Genomic DNA, 17481 nt, shown 5'->3' with positions numbered 1-17481 from the left:
ACCAATCAAAGAAGAGGATTTGTGTGACCTTTTATCAACTGCCATCAATTTCCAATAGCAATCAATGGCCTAATTGGTATGTTTCTCTATTTTCACCCAGGTTTCACTAATACGCTGAGATATTTGTGTGTAGTGTCCAGGGGGAATCCACAAGCTCAGATTGAAGGTGGCCAGCTGCCCACGTTCCAATAGATACCAATTAACTAATTTTAAATATGCAAGCAAAGGTCGAATTTCGTGTGTTTACAAATACATGTATCCTTGCCTTTGAATCATCGAGTTAAACTGTAGCTCTTAGTTTTGCTGTTATCATGTTTATTTCTGCCTACGCAACCTTTCTCTATGATTTCAAAAAGAAACCAAAAAGAGCTATAAAATTTCGGATACATAAGTTATCTTCTGGTTGTCTAAAAAGCGAAGACCGAAGACCAAAGACCCCTTGAAAATGAAGACCCCCTAGAAAATGAAGACCCCCTAGAAAACAAAGACCTCGAAAACAAAGACCCCTAGAAAAGGAAGACCCCCTAGAAAACGAAGACCCTCCAAATCACTGTATGTGATCAAATCATGCTGACGTGTCTGTTGAAATCCTGCCTTATCAACACATCTTGTTTCTTTTCTAGTTGTTGTCGTGTTGTTTTTCGTGGGGGCAGAATGTTTCTATGTATTTTGTGTTCATCTATCTGGGAAAACTAAGACCTAAGACGCTCGACATAAACTGATGTAAACCGTCGAATTATGGGTTACGTGACATTTTATGCTGTGTAAAGGCCAATTGGTCGCAATTGCAGCATGGGATACTTAGGTCAATTCCGTTGTCAATTGTCAGTCCGCACCAGCTGGGGAAGCTTGAACTTCTGAAAAGTCGACATCATTCGAGATCGTGCCCGGTCTTACAAACAAGAATTCCTCTGTTATTTTTTCTGCCGAAACACCCCTATAGCCTGATGACCTTTCAAGCCATCACGCCGTGACGCGCAATCATGCGACATGAATTTGCAATGTTGGAGTGACTTCCTGTCAACAAGATTTGCGAAGACAATCCTTAGTATTCAGTTTCGTCACACAACCCTTTGTCCTTACGCGAGCAAACCTGTATGCAGCATTACATCGGTTTACATCCAGGGAAAAAGCTAAGAAAAATCTAGGCCGCGATTCCATCTTCGTTTACTGCAATGTATAAGTTCTGTCTTCGTTTTGTAGGGGGTCACAACACGCGTGATTCAATTTAATGTCTTATTCGGTGCTAATTTCGCCGACGGTTTTGATCGAGTTCTTAGGTCTTACGTCTTCGTTTTTTGAGGGTCTTAGTTTTTGTAATGCCCTATCAAGACTTGTCAGGACGACTTCCGTAAAATTTATAGGGTTGTTTCCACAGTATGTGACCGAACAAAGCGTTGTGCCATCGATCTTTCGCCTCACGGATAGAATTTCGTTTTCTAGGGGGTCTTCGTTTTCGAGGTCTTCGTTTTCTAGGGGGTTTCGTTTTCGAGGTCTTTGTTTTCTAGGTGATCTTCGTTTTCGAGGTCTTCGTTTCCTAGGGGGTCTTCGTTTTCGAGGTCTTTGTTTTCTAGGGGGTCTTCGTTTTCTGGGGGGTCTTCGTTTTCTAGGGGGTCTTTGTTTTCTAGAGGGTCTTTGTTTTCGAGGGGTCCTCGGTCTTCGGTCTTCGCTTTCTAGACACCCGTTATCTTCTCCCTAATTCTAAAGTCTTGTGTATATTTCGAGGGGATTTTGGCTGAATGTTCAGATGTAGGCCTTACAGGCCTTTATAGTTTTTGTTTCTTGAGAACACACAGTAAGGTTTACTGTTGCCTTACCTGCCTTAGCTGTTCAACATATTTATCATGGTAGCCAGCGTCGCCGCTTTTTGAAATAGCGAGGTTCTTCACCGTTTCTTCTCCGATAACATCGCGAGTGAAAACCTCCCGAAAAACACTCGCGAGCAAATGCGACACATCTTGTGAGCGACCTGAAGATGGCCGTTGAAGGTGCATTGGAGGTTCCACTTCCACATCCTTAGCGTGTGCCATATCGACTGCTATTTTCTTCAGGTTATGCAGCGAGATCCAGACGTAAACTTTTATCGTATCTTTTGACCGCCATTTTGAATCAGTTGCTATGGACTGCGTGCAATTGTACTGCAGGCTCAGGGAATCAACGATTTCCCCTCACCGGCCCCACCAACTAGGAATCCCCTCCCCCCTGGCTGATATTTTACTCGATCTTGAAGAAATGCAGCAAACACCACTACCAAAAACCACATCTTTGTTTTTTTCTCAGTTCAAATAATATCAGGAGCCATTATTACGTGTGACAGACCTATAGTCATCAAATTTACTCCTCCTCATCTTGTTACAACGCGCAGCATTAAGGTGGCAGGCGGAACACAGTTTGGATCGTCTCTCTTATTCCTGGGGTATTCAGGCCAACTTAAAAAAAAAAAATGAACCACTAATAACAATTTCCTTCTTTTTAGTAGCTTTTACTTTTATTTTCTGCATTCTTTTTATTGTAGTTTCTTACGTAATCGTGTATCGTGAAATACTTCGCCACCGGAAATTCAACAGCTACCACAAGACGAAGTGGAAAGATTCGATAAGGAGCACATAGCGCTTAAGACAACTGTGTTTGTTGTTGGTGCAGTTCTGCTGTGCTTTGTGCCTGTGGTTTTCATCAGTCGTTTTAAGAAGTGCTGGACTGGTTATGTTAGTCTCTGTACCATGGATTCGAACATTTCTCATTCTAAACTCGCTTCTTAATAATCTATTGATTTACTGCTGGCGCCAAAAAAAAATGAGAAACAGTTCGCATTTTAAGAGACAAGCCCACGTGCTACCTGCGAACTGAAAACAAACAAAACACTGAACACTGGATGCTATAACAGTGTGATTACAGTCATTTCCTCATTGTGAATTAATTAAAATCGTTAATAAATTCGTCGTAATTTTCGCGGTTGCAATGTAACCTTAAGCATATACATAAGTAAAACGAAAATTAAAGAAAACACAGGCTTTTAAAATAAAACTGCGAAAAAATTGCATAAGGAAAAAATGCTGGCAAAAAGTCTTTGTCACGTCAGTAGTAAAACGAATGTTCGAAGGATTCGACTTCTCGTTTACAAAAAGAGCATAAAGGTCGGAGTCCGTCACTGTTTCAACTTAAACACAGTGGGGGGATGGGATTGCCCTGTATTGGACTAGCATCCTATGAAAGTGAACCTATTTAAAGTTTTTTAACCGAGAGGAGGTTCATCTGCTTTCATCTGAGATTCTAAAGGTGAGTACAAACAGACGCAGTCGTCTGTTTTTCCTAAGTAAGCTCGCCCAATTGCCCGCTTTCCCTCCAAAAAAAATCAAAAACAGTTCCAGTCAAAACTTCATTTATTAGCCACTCTTGACAATAGCGCAATTTATTGCATGGTAAAGGAAACGTTACAATTTGATTCTTTGCAGTAACATGGATTTCTATTTAGGTAGCAGTGATCTTCTGTATTAAACGCATTACACTTTAATGAAGCATTTAGAGCCAGTAAAGTTTTCAGTCTTTCCGGTTGCTTTTAATTTTAGCTGATGGGAACAACGACTTGAGTTTTAAACCTAAATGCGAACTTTCTCATTTCTTCTTGTCGCCAGTAGTAAATCAATGGATTAAGGAGTGAATTGAACATGATCAACGTGCCAACCCATGATACTAACGCTGTAGTAACTAATCCTAGAGCTCCTAGTACGATAACGAAAACCACAGGCACAAAGCACAGCAGAACAGCACCGACAACGATCACAGTTGTCTTGAGCGCTTTGTGTTCCTTAGCGAATCTTTCCTCTTCTTCTTGCGACAGCTGTTGAGTTTTGATCATCTTCTGGTGGCGAATTATTTCGCGATACAAAATCAAGTACGAAAATACAATGAAAATAACGCAAAAAATGTAAATGAAAATTGAAAATGCCATCATCAGTTTGTTTTCCACAATCCTGGCTACTCGAAAAATAAGAGAAACGATCCAAACTGTGACCACTGCCACCTTAGTGCTTCTCGTCGTGACAAGATGAGGATAGCGAAGAGTAAATTTGATTGCTATAAGTCTGTCACAAGTAATTAACATCAGATGGAGACAAGAGCAAAGAGATAAGGTGCGTAAAACAGAGTAATGAAAACTGCATAGAGTTACTTCAGATTCGTTCATACCAAGCAACCGTAATATCCCACACAGGATAAACGACGGCTGCGTTATCAGACCAGTTAAGACGTCAGTTGCCGCTAAACAGGGCAGCAAGATGTTGGGGGTAACTCTGGAGTCTTGGTCTTCTTATCACGGACATTATCACCAACACGTTAAGCAGAACTATCACGGGACTTGTGATGATATTAATGATGATGGTGATGATAAGATGAACCTCGCACGGGTCATTTAGTGTTCCGCCTTCCATGCTAATACCTGAAAACTTGTTGGTATCGTTTGTAAAATTTGAACCGGAGAAATTGTAGGCCATGTTATACTGAGGACGATGTAGAATGCGAGCGTTTTACCGTCTCCAACGGTATTTATTGTTCACGAAGATAGGAAGACCAAATAGCACCGACTCTTGATTAAATATGTAAATGTTTCCATATTGTTTTGGTAGATAATTTAACATTTTACTAAATGAGTTTTGCTGACTTCGAGATTACCTTTTTGTGTTTAGCTAATCAAATTCTAATCGCAAATGTAATACTAATACTAATACTAACACTAATACTAACACTAATACTTATACTTACACTTATACTAATACTAATACTAACAATAATAATAATAATGATGATGATAATAATAACAACAATAATGATGATAACCCTTTCTCGTACCTACATTTGACAAATAATCGAGTGATTTCTTCTACATTTACAGCTTAAAGTTCCCTTAAGTTAGTTGGATGAGCTCGTCGTTGGGCACAACGGTTCCGGCGGCGATTCGCGATAGTTTAAAATGTCTTTTAGATACCGAAATACAGCTTGCCCTGTACTTTTATATACTCCCATTCTCGAAATACGGACAATTTTATATCCCTCCAGCCTGAAAAGGTGTACTTTTCTTGCCGAGCCTCCCAATTTAGTCAGTTATAGGAAATTCTGACCTCCCCCCCGAATTTAGCGTGTAATTGACGGTAAATGCATTGAGCGACAACTTAATTCACAAATTGCAAAGAGTTTCTTTCGAGATTAGCAAAGTGAAAATCGGTCTTAAAACTCCAGTCGAACTTACGTGACTTTTAATCGTTTTCATCACAAATGTTTCTTTCAGGTTTTTCCCAAGCGAGTTAAGCCCTTTCTCAAGCAGTCTATTTAACCTGCGGGGCTGGGGAGGGGATGTTTATATATGTGTCTGAGAGGGTCACCTAATAAGGTTGTAGTGGAGAGCTCTATCACGAGGTTTAAACTGATATCCCTTTTGCACGTCCACAGTAGTCAAGGGAAATGTGAAAATGAAATTGCCGTTTGGCAAATATGTGTACGTGTATATGTGAGGGGTCACCTAATAAATTAAAATTATTGAGAGCTCCACCCCGAGGTTCAAACCGTCATCTGTTATATACTATTTCGTTACTGAAAAGGGTTACCCTTTCAAACACCCCCACTCAAAACTAATAGCTCTTTTGCACGCTCACGGTACTGAGTCAAGCTAGGGAAATGCAAAGAGTTGCCGTTTGGCAAATAATCAAACGACCTTTACTTGAGTATCCTCTAGCAGTAACCCCTCAATGAGCAACCCTGAACATACTTAGCTGTGACTCTTCACGAAATTTTGAAAGTCCCCTTTAAATACCTAAATGCTAGTTGTTTTTTTTTTTAAAAAAAAACCCTTTCCATACTTAAACGCATGAAATCTCAACTTTTAATTTTACATACTGCCAACCGTTAAAGGCGAATAACCTGTTATAATGAGTGCCTCCTCCCTGGATTTAGCCGATGTCGGTTGTTACTTTTTGAAAACTTTATCTACGCCTTATATAAAAGTTGCTTCTTAGATTAGCAAAATTAAAATCGTGTGAAAATTGGAGAAATGCTGGATTAATACTGTTGTTGTGTGTCCAGAATTTTTGATCCATACAAGAATACCGCGCACGGAAAACATCAAAAAAAGATAGCGACATGAAACACAAAACAAGGTCTATAGTCGTTTAATGGTCATCAAAAGTCCCTGAGCAAATTCTTTCCATATAAGATACAAAAGATCATACAGAAGATACTATCGTGTCTTAATTGCGTTTTTCTATGAATCCACTTGACAGTCTCAATCTGTTTTGAGACGGACGAAGCTATCAGGACGATTACAAGGACACCATATTTAACTGGCACTAGATATATCTTATTATATGTTTTGGTGTGTAGTATCGATGTATATTTTTGGGTTGTGCCGTATTTTGACGATCCTGTAGGACGAGTTAAATGCAGACAACGAGTACAAATATACAGCGATACTATACATCAAAACATCTAATAAGAGATTTATTATTCAACTGCTGTAGTCAATAAATTTATCAATGAAAGATGGAGAGTGTGTCAGTTTTGCGTGCGCGCGCCGACCTGTATGGCAAACAGGTTTTCTACTGTACAAATATGGCAAACAGGTTTTCTACTGCCAGTAGAAAACCTGTTTGCCATATTTGTACAGTACAAAACCTGTTTGCCATACAGGTCGGCGCGCGCACGCAAAACTGACACACTCTCCATCTTTCATTGATACGGTACAATATCGCTGTATATTTGTACTGTTATTTGGACAGTATTCGCTGCAGCTGGATAATAATACTCGGTACTGTGTGATTAGTTGGTGATCTGTGTTTGTAAATGTAATCTCGTGAGATATCGAAATTGCTCAGCAATTTTTATTTAGTTTGATTCCCTAGCGTTATATTTTGTTATAGATACGATTTATCGGCAAGAGAAGCTCTTGTGGTACAATTCCAGTCAGAGAATATTCGTATTGTTTGTAATTTCAAGGTATCTTTCAAATTGCGAAATTAATCGCTCGATCTTTCCGTGAATTACCGTTACGATAAACATATTATTAAGTTTTCGACGTTTTCCGTAGAAATCGTTTGAACATGCCAACTGTAATTTTAATTTATGTACGCAATCTAGGCCTTAAGAAAATGCAAACTACAATTACCTTTGTACACTTTTGACACATCACTTTATTCCCCGTATTTAAAAACTGGAATACAAATAAAAGTGAATAAATTCAGTATCGCAAACATTAGCATTTTAATAAAACAGTTGCAAAATTGATGCTTTTCTCAAATTGGCCGGAATCTTTACACCCGTGAAAAGCTTTTACAACGCTTTGGCTACTTTTAATTGTTATCATTAGTTTTCAATTTACCTCTCACGGGAGAGGCTCATTCAAACTGTGTTAAAAGCAATTTTTCTCAGAGTTTTAAATGTCGGAGTTTCCCTTATTTTTCGGTCTACTTATGTACATGTTTCATGTTACATCGCAACTGCGAAAATTTCGACGAATTTATTAACGATTTTAATTAATTCACAGTGAGGAAATGACTGTAATCACACCGCTATAGCATCCAGTGCCCAGTGTTTTGTTTGTTTTCAGTTCGCAGGTAGCACGTGGGCTTGTCTCTTAAATCTAAATGCGAACTTTCGCATTTCTTCTTGTCGCCAGCAGTAAATCAATGGATTAAGGAGCGCGTTTACAATGAGAAATGTACGAATCCATGGTACAGAGACTAACATAACCAGTCCAGCACCTCTTAACACGAGAATGAAAACCACAGGCACAAAGCAAAGTAGAACTGCACCAACCACAAACACAGTTGTCTTAAGCGCTTTGTGCTCCTTATCGAATCTTTCCACTTCTTCTTGCGGTAGCTGTTGAGTTTTGATCATCTTCCGGTGGCGAAGGATTTCAAGATACAAGATTACGTAAGAAACTACAATAAAAAGAATGCAGAAAATAAAAGCAAAAGCTACTAAAAAGAAGGAAATTGTTACTAATAGTCCATTGTTTATTGGCCTGAATACCCCAGGAAAAAGAGAGACGATCCAAACTGTGATCACTGCCACCTTAATGCTGCGCGTTGTGACAAGATGAGGATAGCGAAGAGTAAATTTGATGGCTATAAGTCTGTCACAAGTAATTAACATCAGATGGAGACAAGAGCAAAGAGATAAGGTGCGTAAGACAGAGTAATGAAAACTGCATAGAGTTACTTCAGATTCGTTCATACCAAGCAACTGTAATATTCCGCACAGGATAAACGATGGCTGAGTGATGAGACCAGTTAAGACATCAGTTGCCGCTAAACAGGCCAGCAAGATGTTGGGGTAACTCTGTAGTCTTGGTCTTCTTATCACGGCCATTATCACCAACACGTTAAGCAGGACAGTCACGGGACTTGTGATGATGTTAATGATGATGGTGATGATATAATTAACCTGGAGTGGGTCATTCGGTGTTCTGCCATTTGTAAACTTTTTGGTAATGTTTGAAAACTCGTTTGAATCGGAGAAGTTGTAGGCCATGTTATAGGACGGTGTGAATTGCAAGCGTTTTGCTGTCTCTGAATTGGAAACTTAACGCTATTTATTGTTGCCGAAAGCAAGAAGAGCAAACAACACCGACTCTTTTCAGTTTAAATAAGTAAGTTATGCCGCCATCTTATCTTGGGACATTATCATGTTAGCTGAATGAGTTTCGTAAACTTCCAAATTACCTTTTTATGTTTAGCTAATCAAATTTTCATCACAAATGTTTTTCTTCTTGTTTTTCCCATACAAGATAACAACTCTTTTTCAGTTTATTTTAGAAGCATGGTGATGGTGAGAGAGAGGGGGGGGGGGGGGGGGGGAATGGTTTATTCATAAAGTTGTACTCCGAGTTCTAAACCCGTCCAACTTAAAAGGTTACCCTTTCGCGAACAATAATAAATAAACAGGCAAAATGATAACCCTTTTTGATACCTACATTTGGCAAGTAATCGAACGACCACTTAAGCAAGTATTCCTTTTAATTGGTTGGATGAATTCGCCGTTGGACACAGCTTTTCGATTCGCGATATTTTAAACGCCCTTTAGGTATAGAAATAGTTTGCCCTATACTTTGATATACTTCAAGTCTCCGGCGAACTACGGACAATTTTATATTTCTCTAGCCTGAAAAAGGTGCTCTGTTCTTGCCTAGCCTCCCAATTTAGTCAGTTATAGGAAGTTCTGACCTCCCCCCGGATTTAGCGTTTAATGATTGGCGGTAAATGCATTGAGCGATAACTTAATTCACAAATCGCAAAGAGTTTCTTTTGAGATTAGCAAAGTGAAAATCGGTCTTAAAACTCCAGTTGAAATTACGTGACTATTAATAGTTTTCATCACAAATGTTTCTTTCAGGTTTTTCCCAAGCGAGTTAAGCCCTTTCTCAAGCAGTCTATTTAACCTGCGAGGCTGGGGAGGGGATGTTTATATATGTGTCTGAGAGGGTCACCTAATAAGGTTGTAGTGGAGAGCTCTATCACGAGGTTTAAACTGATATCCCTTTTGCACGTCCACAGTAGTCAAGGGAAATGTAAAAATGAAATTGCCGTTTAGCAAATATGTGTACTTGTATGTGTGAGGGGGTCACCTAATAAATTAAAATTATTGAGAGCTCCACCCCGAGGTTCAAACCGTCATCTGTTATATACTATTTCGTTACTGAAAAGGGTTACCCTTTCAAACACCCCCACTCAAAACTAATAGCTCTTTTGCACGCTCACGGTACTGAGTCAAGCTAGGGAAATGAAAAAAGTTGCCGTTTGGCAAATAATCGAACGACCTTTACTTGAGTATCCCTTAGAAGTAACCCATCAATGAGTCTCAATGAGCAACCCTTAACATACTTAGCCATGTCTCTTCACAATATTTTGAAAGTCCCCTTTACATACCTAAGTGCAATTGCCTTTTTCTTACATTCCTTTCTATAAGTTAACGCATGAAATCTCAACTTTTTTACATACTGCCAACCGTTAAAGCGAATAGCCTGTTATAATGAGTGCCTCTCCCACCTGGATTTAGCCGATGCCGTTTGTTACTTTCTGAAACTTTATCTACTCCTTGGAAAAAAGTTGCTCCTTAGATTAACAAAATTAAAATCGTGTCAAAATTGGAGAAATGCTGGATTAATACTGTTGCTGTGTGTCCAGAATTTAGATCCGTACAAGAATACCGCGCACGGAAAACATCAACAAAAGATAGCGACATGAAACACAAAAAAAGCTCTACAGTCGCTACATGAACATCAAACGTCCTGGAGCATATTCTAACAACATGTACATAAACACATACATACGTACAACCTTTATTTAAACACGCCAATAATCAGTATGTGTCAAAGCTTTCAGCTTGTGGGGTCGTGTGCCAACTGAATAAAACAATAAGATTACTAAAGTAAAATAATAAAAGGAAATATTCACATCAAACTTACTGTTTTTATACCGCATTTGTCGAGGTTAAAGATATTTAAAAATTTTTTAATCTGTAATTGGTCGTTTGCGGAGCTAACATGTTAAAATCAAAGTCGTTAAAAGTGTAACACTTTCGTACGTTTTTCACGAATTACTTGATGTTTGTGCTGTCACGCATAACACAAAAGATCAGGCGGTTTCGGGTGGTTTTTAATTGAGTGTCGAAAGTAATCAGGCAATTACTTTGGTTTTGGTACAATTCAGAACCTTTTCATATTAGTCAGGCTTATTTATGATCGTATCATTAAGTTTTCGGCGTTTTCCTTGGAAATCTTTTGAAATCGCCAACTGTAATTTTAACTCATCTGGGCAATCGGAACAGTAAGTAAACGCAATATGCAAACTATAATAACTTTTTGTATTCTTTTGAAACATCACTTAATCCTCCGTACTTAAAAATTGGAATAAAAATAAAAGTCAATCGATTGTCACAGTCATTAGCATAATCACATCAGTTGTAAAACTGAGGACTTTTCTAAAATTACCTGTGTTACTTTATTTTTTATCATCATTTTTTCTTTTTTTCTTTTTTTTTGGTTTTACTTACTCATGCATATTCTTAAGACTCACTTCGAAGATCACCACGAATTCATTATCGAGTGTAAATATTAATGTACTATGAAGAAATGATTCTACATTGCAAGCAAACCGTCTCAAGTAAAGTTAGCTCTGTATGTACCTCGCTCCTGTCTCACAAGGCTAAGGCTTGTCGAAGAATCCCCTAATCAGCGCGACAGGCAACATCAATAAAACGCCTAATAAGTAAATGAAAGTACAGTTGAACCTCCCGTGAGCGACCACCTAAAATGTCAAGCCTAGATGGTCGCTTACGAGAGATTAGACCTTATTGGGTCAAAATTTTGCCTCATCAGCATATGGTAACTGAAGAGACTTACCCCAAGCTTTAAATGTTTTATTCGTGTGAAAAGTCAATTTCGAGAAAAATCTGGTACTTCCAATTGAGAAATTTCCGTCTCTTGTACAACCCAGGAATGGGATAATGTTAGAACACCTTATTGTCCAATTTCTGCTCTATTATCTGTCAAGTGGTCGCTTACGGGAGGTTGAAAACAAAAGAAAATTTCAAACTTTTAGCTCTAAAAATGGTCGCGGTCGCTTATGAGAGATGTTCGCTTACAAGAAGTTGCAAATGTAGTGATTTGACTTAAAGCTTTTGGTATTTTGGAAAACTGGTCGCTGAGGAGAGGTGGTCGCTTACGAGAGGTGGTCTCAACCGGAGGTTCGACTGTATAGTAAATGATAGGCCACGTTCGATATATAAATACACTTCTGTCCATGCAATTACATATACGAATTGTACGACACGAGGTCCAATTACTAATTAATCGTATCTATAACGAATTTCGGAATTAAAAGTGTCTTTTGAGAACTTCTTTTGAGCGGAAATGTCTGTGGCGTTTTTCATAAGTTTTGAAAACTGTAGAAAACAATCCGAAGGAAGCCATTAAAGCGTGCGTGATTGGCGTACGAATCACGTGGGTATCCAATTACAGAAAGCTCAATTTGGATACCTGTAATTAGATAACCCCGTGATCGCGCGCCGTCGTGGTAAGAAAAAAATTGCGTAAGACGATACCATGAAAACAATGCAAGAAACCATAACAATGGATCGGTATCACGTTGCCAATTTTTTCTCCCACCCCTTCATTAAATAACTGATTGTCAAAAATCCGCCTAAGAATTGTATAACATAATGCAAAAACCCAAAACGCTGTTACTGCCACCTTATTGCTCTGTGTTGTAACGACATAAAGATGTACAGAGGTATATTTGATGGCTTTAGCCTCTCGTAAGTAACTAACATCGAATGGAGCGCCCACGAAAGAGTAACTGCAGCTATAAAGAGATTGCGAAGAAGATTTCAGTAGATAGTGTCAATGTTACTCTTACCAAGTAGCTGTAATGGTCTCCAGGATCCAGTGTTTTGTTCGTTTTCAGTTTGCAGGAGGCACGTGGGCTTGTCTCTCAAATCTAAATGCGAACTGTCTCATTTCTTTTTGTCGCCAGCAGTAAATCAATGGATTAAGGAGAGAGTTAAGCATGAGAAATGTACGAATCCATGGCTTTGAGACTGAGGTTGACGAAACGAGTCCGGAAGTTTTTAACGCGATTCCAAAAACCCCAGGTACAAAGCACAGCAGAACTGCACTGACCACAAACACAGTTGTTTTGAGCGCTTTGTGCTCCTTCGCAAATCTTTCCACTTCTTCTTGCGGTATTTGTTGTGTTTGGATCTTCTTCTGGTGTCGAAGTATTTCACGATACAAAATCAAGTAAGAAAATACCATGAAAAGGATGCAGGAAATTGCAATAAAAGCTACTGAAAGGTCGTAAATTGTTTTTATTGGTTCGTTGTTTATTGGCCTGTACACCCCAGAAATGAGAGAGACAATCCAAACCGTGATCACTGCCACCTTAATACTGCGCGTTGTGACAAGATGAGGATAGCGAAGAGTAAATTTGATGGCTATAAGTCTGTCACAAGTAATTAACATCAGATGGAGAAGAGAGCAAAGAGATAAGGTTCGTAAGGAAACTTCTAGAATTATTTCAGATTTACTCATACCAAGTAATAGGAATGTTCTCAGCAGGATAAACGACGGCTGCGTTATCAGACCAGTTAAGACATCAGTTGCCGCTAAACAGGCCAGCAAGATGTTGGGGTAACTCTGTAGTCTTGGTCTTCTTATCACGGCCATTATCACCAACACGTTAAGCAGAACTGTCACGGGACTTGTGATGATGTTAATGATGATGGTGATGATATAGCCAGTGGTATAGATGATATGGGCCATGTTATAGGATGATGTAGAATGCGCACATTCAGTACTGTCTCTGAATTGAAAACTTAACGGTATATTCAATTTATTGCTGTCGGAAATGAGAAGAGTAAATATCACCGTCTCTTAATGGGTCATTTTAAATATATTAAAATTCTAACTGGCTCCGAGGCTTAGGGGAATAAAACAAAAGAAATTACTCATCCCTTTTCCTCGATGCGATTTCTTTTGTTTTATTTCCCTAAGCCTTGCAGCCAGGTTATAATTTCAAATATCGAAATTGACATTTTAATACATATAATGCTTCCACATTTTTTATCTTGGGAGATTATTAAACGATGTCTCCTAAATGAGTTCGCTGACTTCGAAATTGCCTTTTTGTGTTTAGCTAATCAAATTCTCATCGCAAATGTTTTGTTCGTGTTTTTCCCACAAGTTATATCACGTTATTCGCTAGCAGGGGGGCGGAGGTTTATCCAACAAATTTTTTTACGGGGAAGGTCCACAATAATAATAATAATAATAATAATAATAATAATAACAATAACAGGAAATTCATGAGACTTTCTTGTACTTACATTTGACAAATAATCGAGTGACTTCTACTATATTTACAGTTTAGTATTCCCTTAAATTGCTTAGATGAGCTCGTTGTTGGGCAGAACTGTTCGATTCGCGATATTTTAAACGCCTTTCAGATACCGAAATTCAGTTTACTCTATACTTTTATATACTTCAGCTCTTGAAATACGGAGAGTTTTACGTACCTTTATTTACGTGACAGTTTTTCTGCCATTCTCCGATACTTAAGTGGTAAAATTCAAAGTGTTTTTATATATGCCTTCGACCTGGAAAAGGTATATAGAGAGTATCACCCCCCAGGATTTAATTGATGAAGATTACTACTTTTTTGAGCGCTTAATACCCGCCTTGTTAAGAGGTTTCACGCGAGATTACCACAACCAAAATCGCGGTAAAATCGAAGAAATCCCTGGATTAATACGGTTCTTGGACGTGACGTTATGGATCCAACAATTTGGCTCCATACCAGAATACAGGGCACGGTAAACATCACAAAAAGATAGCGACATGAACTGACAAAACAAGCCGGAGTATGAACATCAAAAGTCCCTGAGCATGTAAAATACAAAAAAGCAGACATTTTAGAGCGGTTTTCAGTTGAGTATCTAAAGATATCAGGCAATTATATTACTTTGGATTTGGCCTCGATTTTACTGCGGTTTGAGATTGGCTGAGTAGTCAATTAGCACTAATTGGTTGCTTTTGGTTTTACGACACTTAATTGAAAAACCGCTCTGTGATACGAAGGACATAATATCGTGTCCTTCAAGTTAAATTTTTCTATGTATCCATCTGATCACCTCCATCTGTTTTGAGACGGACGAAGCTATCAGGACGATTACAAGGACACCATATTTTAAATTGGCAATAGGACTCTGAACTGTGCGATTTTTGGGTATCGAAATTACTCAACAATGTTTTGCTTGATTTCCTCTTCACAGGTCCATTTGGAACTATTCACTCTATCGTATACACCTTTCGAACGTCAACAACGTGCACTTGAATGGCTTCTTGGTTGCTCTTTCTCTACTCACCTTAAATTTTCTTTCTGGGGATGCCCGTGACAGACCGCGTGGAAGTTTCGGTCGAGTTTCGTTTTCTCTTCGTTGTCACAAATTGACACGTCTTTGCTTTTTAAACAAGCTTCCCATATCCCGCGGGAACATTTGGTCTTTGTGTTTGTCTCGAGAGGAAGTATATGCGAGGTTGAAATCATTGAAATCACGTGTCGGGCTGAAGGAACGTCGCCATAAATTTGCTTCCAAAGCTCCCATCGCCTCGAGATTTCATCGCGACCCGTCGCGAGGGGTCATGCCTAGCGAATTTACCGAAGTAGGAAGATAGCCATAGATTTGGTTCAAAAGTTTCCGTCGCCTCCAGATTTGATCTATATCTATAGCGCATGTTTAATAGCCGGCAAAGGAATATTTCTCATCGCGGCCGGTGAAAACCACTGGAAAATAATGAAGCCCTAACCATCGCTTTCCTACATCGGCGGCTGAGTGTCAAAAGTATTCAAAAGGTCGTTATCGTTTAAATATCGCGTTTTCCTACAGCCCTGATTGCGTAGATAAACAGTTAAAATTACAGTTGGCGCGTTTAAAAGATTTTCATGGAAAACATCAAAACTTAATAATATGTTTATCATAACGGTAATTCACGGAAAGATCGCGTGATTAATTTCGATTTTTTTTTTTTAAGAGGCCTTGAAATTACAAGCCCAAACAATACCAATAAGCCCTGACTGGAATTGTACCATAAGAACTCCTCTTGCCGATAAATCAACAAAATTTAACGTGAGGGAGTCTCAGTGAGAACTATTTTAGTCAACAAAATAGACATTAGAAACTTGACGGTAGTTATTGCTGCTGAAAATTAGATGAGTAATTGTTGGTCTTGCGGGACCGTAATCGACCTCGTGGGCATTACGGGAGAATTTATTGTATTTTAGATTTTAATGTATTTTAAAGGTCTAACATTTATTTTCTCAGAGGACCCTCCTGAAAACCACCCTATGGTGATTGGAGGCTTCCTCTTAAAATATTATGTATTATTATTATTATTATTATAATGCCCTACAATTGGCCAATCAGAGCGCGTGTTATATCGGCTACGAACGATCCATATAATTTATCGCTTTTATTATATGGCTTTTAATTGTAGTCGATAAAACGCGCGCTCTGAATGGCTTTAAGAGAAAAGTGTCCCTTTCTGGCTAGAGGTATATACAGTTGTCCGTAGTTCAAGACTTTGAGTATATTTTGTTATTATTACTATATATAAAAGTACACGGCAAACTTTTGTTTGTAGTCGATAAAACGTGCGCTCGGAATGGCTACTGAGCAGGGCATTATTCTCCCTTATTATATGGCCAGCTCCGTGAGCGGGCAAGATGAATCAAATCCTGCGCTGCGATTGGCTACCAGAGCGGGCAAGATGGAGCTATCTTGCCCGCTCAGGACTACCCGCCGTGTTCCGCAAGAAAAATTTCCCCGAAAGCCATATAATAAACCCTTTATTGACCAAGCTTGTTCAGTCAAGATGGCTGGATATCAGCCTCGTTCTTTTTTTGCGAGTTTATGGATCGAGACGGAGTCGAGGTCCATAAACATGCAAAAAAGGAACTTGGCCAATATCCAGCCATCTTGACCTCACACTTGGTCAATAACCCATATTTAATGCCCAGGAGGCCGATTACGGGTCTGCAAAGACAAAACAAAAAGCCACATAAGTGAGGACCTGTGCCTAATTCCACAGGCTGCCCTATACCTTGCACAGTTAATTTTTCAATAGGTATACGCAAACTAGCATAAAAAGTTCAAGACGTCCAGCTTTTGGGCGGCAGATTCCAATTCTTATGATGCAGAAACGATATATTTAAGGTGAGAAGCATTATATGCTTCTGGTAAGATGAAATGCTCTTGAATCTTTCGAGCTTTGAGCGGTTTCGAAGAAAGTTGTTCAACAGAAGTGATATAGTGAACGCAACAATACCAAAAGGTGTTATTGGTAGTGGTAGTTCACTATTGCCTGGTCGACTGTAGTTCGCGATGTCTCAGAGCGGCGAAGGTAGAAGAAATCAGAAGTGCACGTATTCATTACTTTTCTTTCTATCCCGCTGAAACACTGTGCACTTCGATCAAACTACGGTAAACTAACACCAAAGACTGGCTTTCACTAGCGACGCAAGCACAAGCGCAAGCACAAGCGCAAACGGCAGTAATTCTTATTTCACCGTGAAAACGGCCTTGACGCAGGCATAAGCACAAGCGCAAGCGCGAGCACAAGAGTCAAAATTTTTCCTTTTTCTTGTGCTTGCGCTTATGCTTGGGTTTGCGCTGCAACAAGTGAAAACGAAATACTGCTCAGGCATAACACAAGGTTATTTACCACACGTGGTTAAGTTTGGCCAACGAAAACACTGGATCCAGATTATATCGCGCCTAAACAGTATGGAAGGTTCGGATCATTTTGCTCGTGCTTGTGTTTGCGTCGAATTTCGTTTTTACTCGGGTTATCCCTATTGCTTACGTTTGTTCTTGCGCTTGTACTCGCGTCGTTAGCGAAAACCAGGCTTAACCATACGTTTCGGCATTGTCGAGTAC

At 39.1% G+C, this 17481-nt stretch overlaps 3 protein-coding genes and 2 pseudogenes across 3 annotated transcripts in view; 1 reads left to right on the top strand and 4 right to left on the bottom strand.

The window, feature by feature from the left end:
• Nucleotides 1-2249, bottom strand: part of LOC145488402 (deleted in lung and esophageal cancer protein 1-like) — a 33937-nt gene extending 31688 nt beyond the window's left edge. The window contains exon 1 of the mRNA XM_081467253.1: nt 1818-2249. Within this exon, the coding sequence (XP_081323379.1) occupies nt 1818-2030 (213 nt within the window). The 5' untranslated portion in view covers nt 2031-2249. The remainder of the gene's footprint in view (nt 1-1817) is intronic.
• On the top strand, nt 2119-2847 carry LOC145487962 (uncharacterized; annotated as a pseudogene).
• Nucleotides 2848-3562: 715 nt separating this feature from the next.
• On the bottom strand, nt 3563-4490 carry LOC145486854 (trace amine-associated receptor 7h-like; annotated as a pseudogene).
• A 2908-nt stretch (nt 4491-7398) lies between these two features.
• LOC145488697 (beta-3 adrenergic receptor-like) lies at nt 7399-8620 on the bottom strand. The gene has a single exon (XM_081467617.1). The coding sequence runs from the start codon at nt 8518-8520 to the stop codon at nt 7588-7590; it is 933 nt and encodes a 310-aa protein (XP_081323743.1). The 5' UTR covers nt 8521-8620; the 3' UTR covers nt 7399-7587.
• Nucleotides 8621-12156: 3536 nt separating this feature from the next.
• Nucleotides 12157-13718, bottom strand: LOC145488696 (adenosine receptor A2a-like). The gene has a single exon (XM_081467616.1). It carries the CDS (start codon nt 13307-13309, stop codon nt 12449-12451), a length of 861 nt encoding a protein of 286 aa, XP_081323742.1. The 5' UTR covers nt 13310-13718; the 3' UTR covers nt 12157-12448.
• Between the last annotated feature and the right edge of the window lie 3763 nt (nt 13719-17481).

The sequence above is a fragment of the Orbicella franksi genome, chromosome 5 (assembly GCF_964199315.1).
Source record: "Orbicella franksi chromosome 5, jaOrbFran1.1, whole genome shotgun sequence".
Classification (NCBI taxonomy): Eukaryota; Metazoa; Cnidaria; class Anthozoa; order Scleractinia; family Merulinidae; genus Orbicella; species Orbicella franksi.
This window is presented reverse-complemented; position numbering and strand designations above follow the sequence as displayed.

Bases quoted from the DNA above. Each gene is read 5' to 3' on its own strand.
- LOC145488697 (XM_081467617.1), bottom strand. From the start codon at position 8,520: ATGGCCTACAACTTCTCCGATTCAAACGAGTTTTCAAACATTACCAAA.
- LOC145488696 (XM_081467616.1), bottom strand. From the start codon at position 13,309: ATGGCCCATATCATCTATACCACTGGCTATATCATCACCATCATCATT.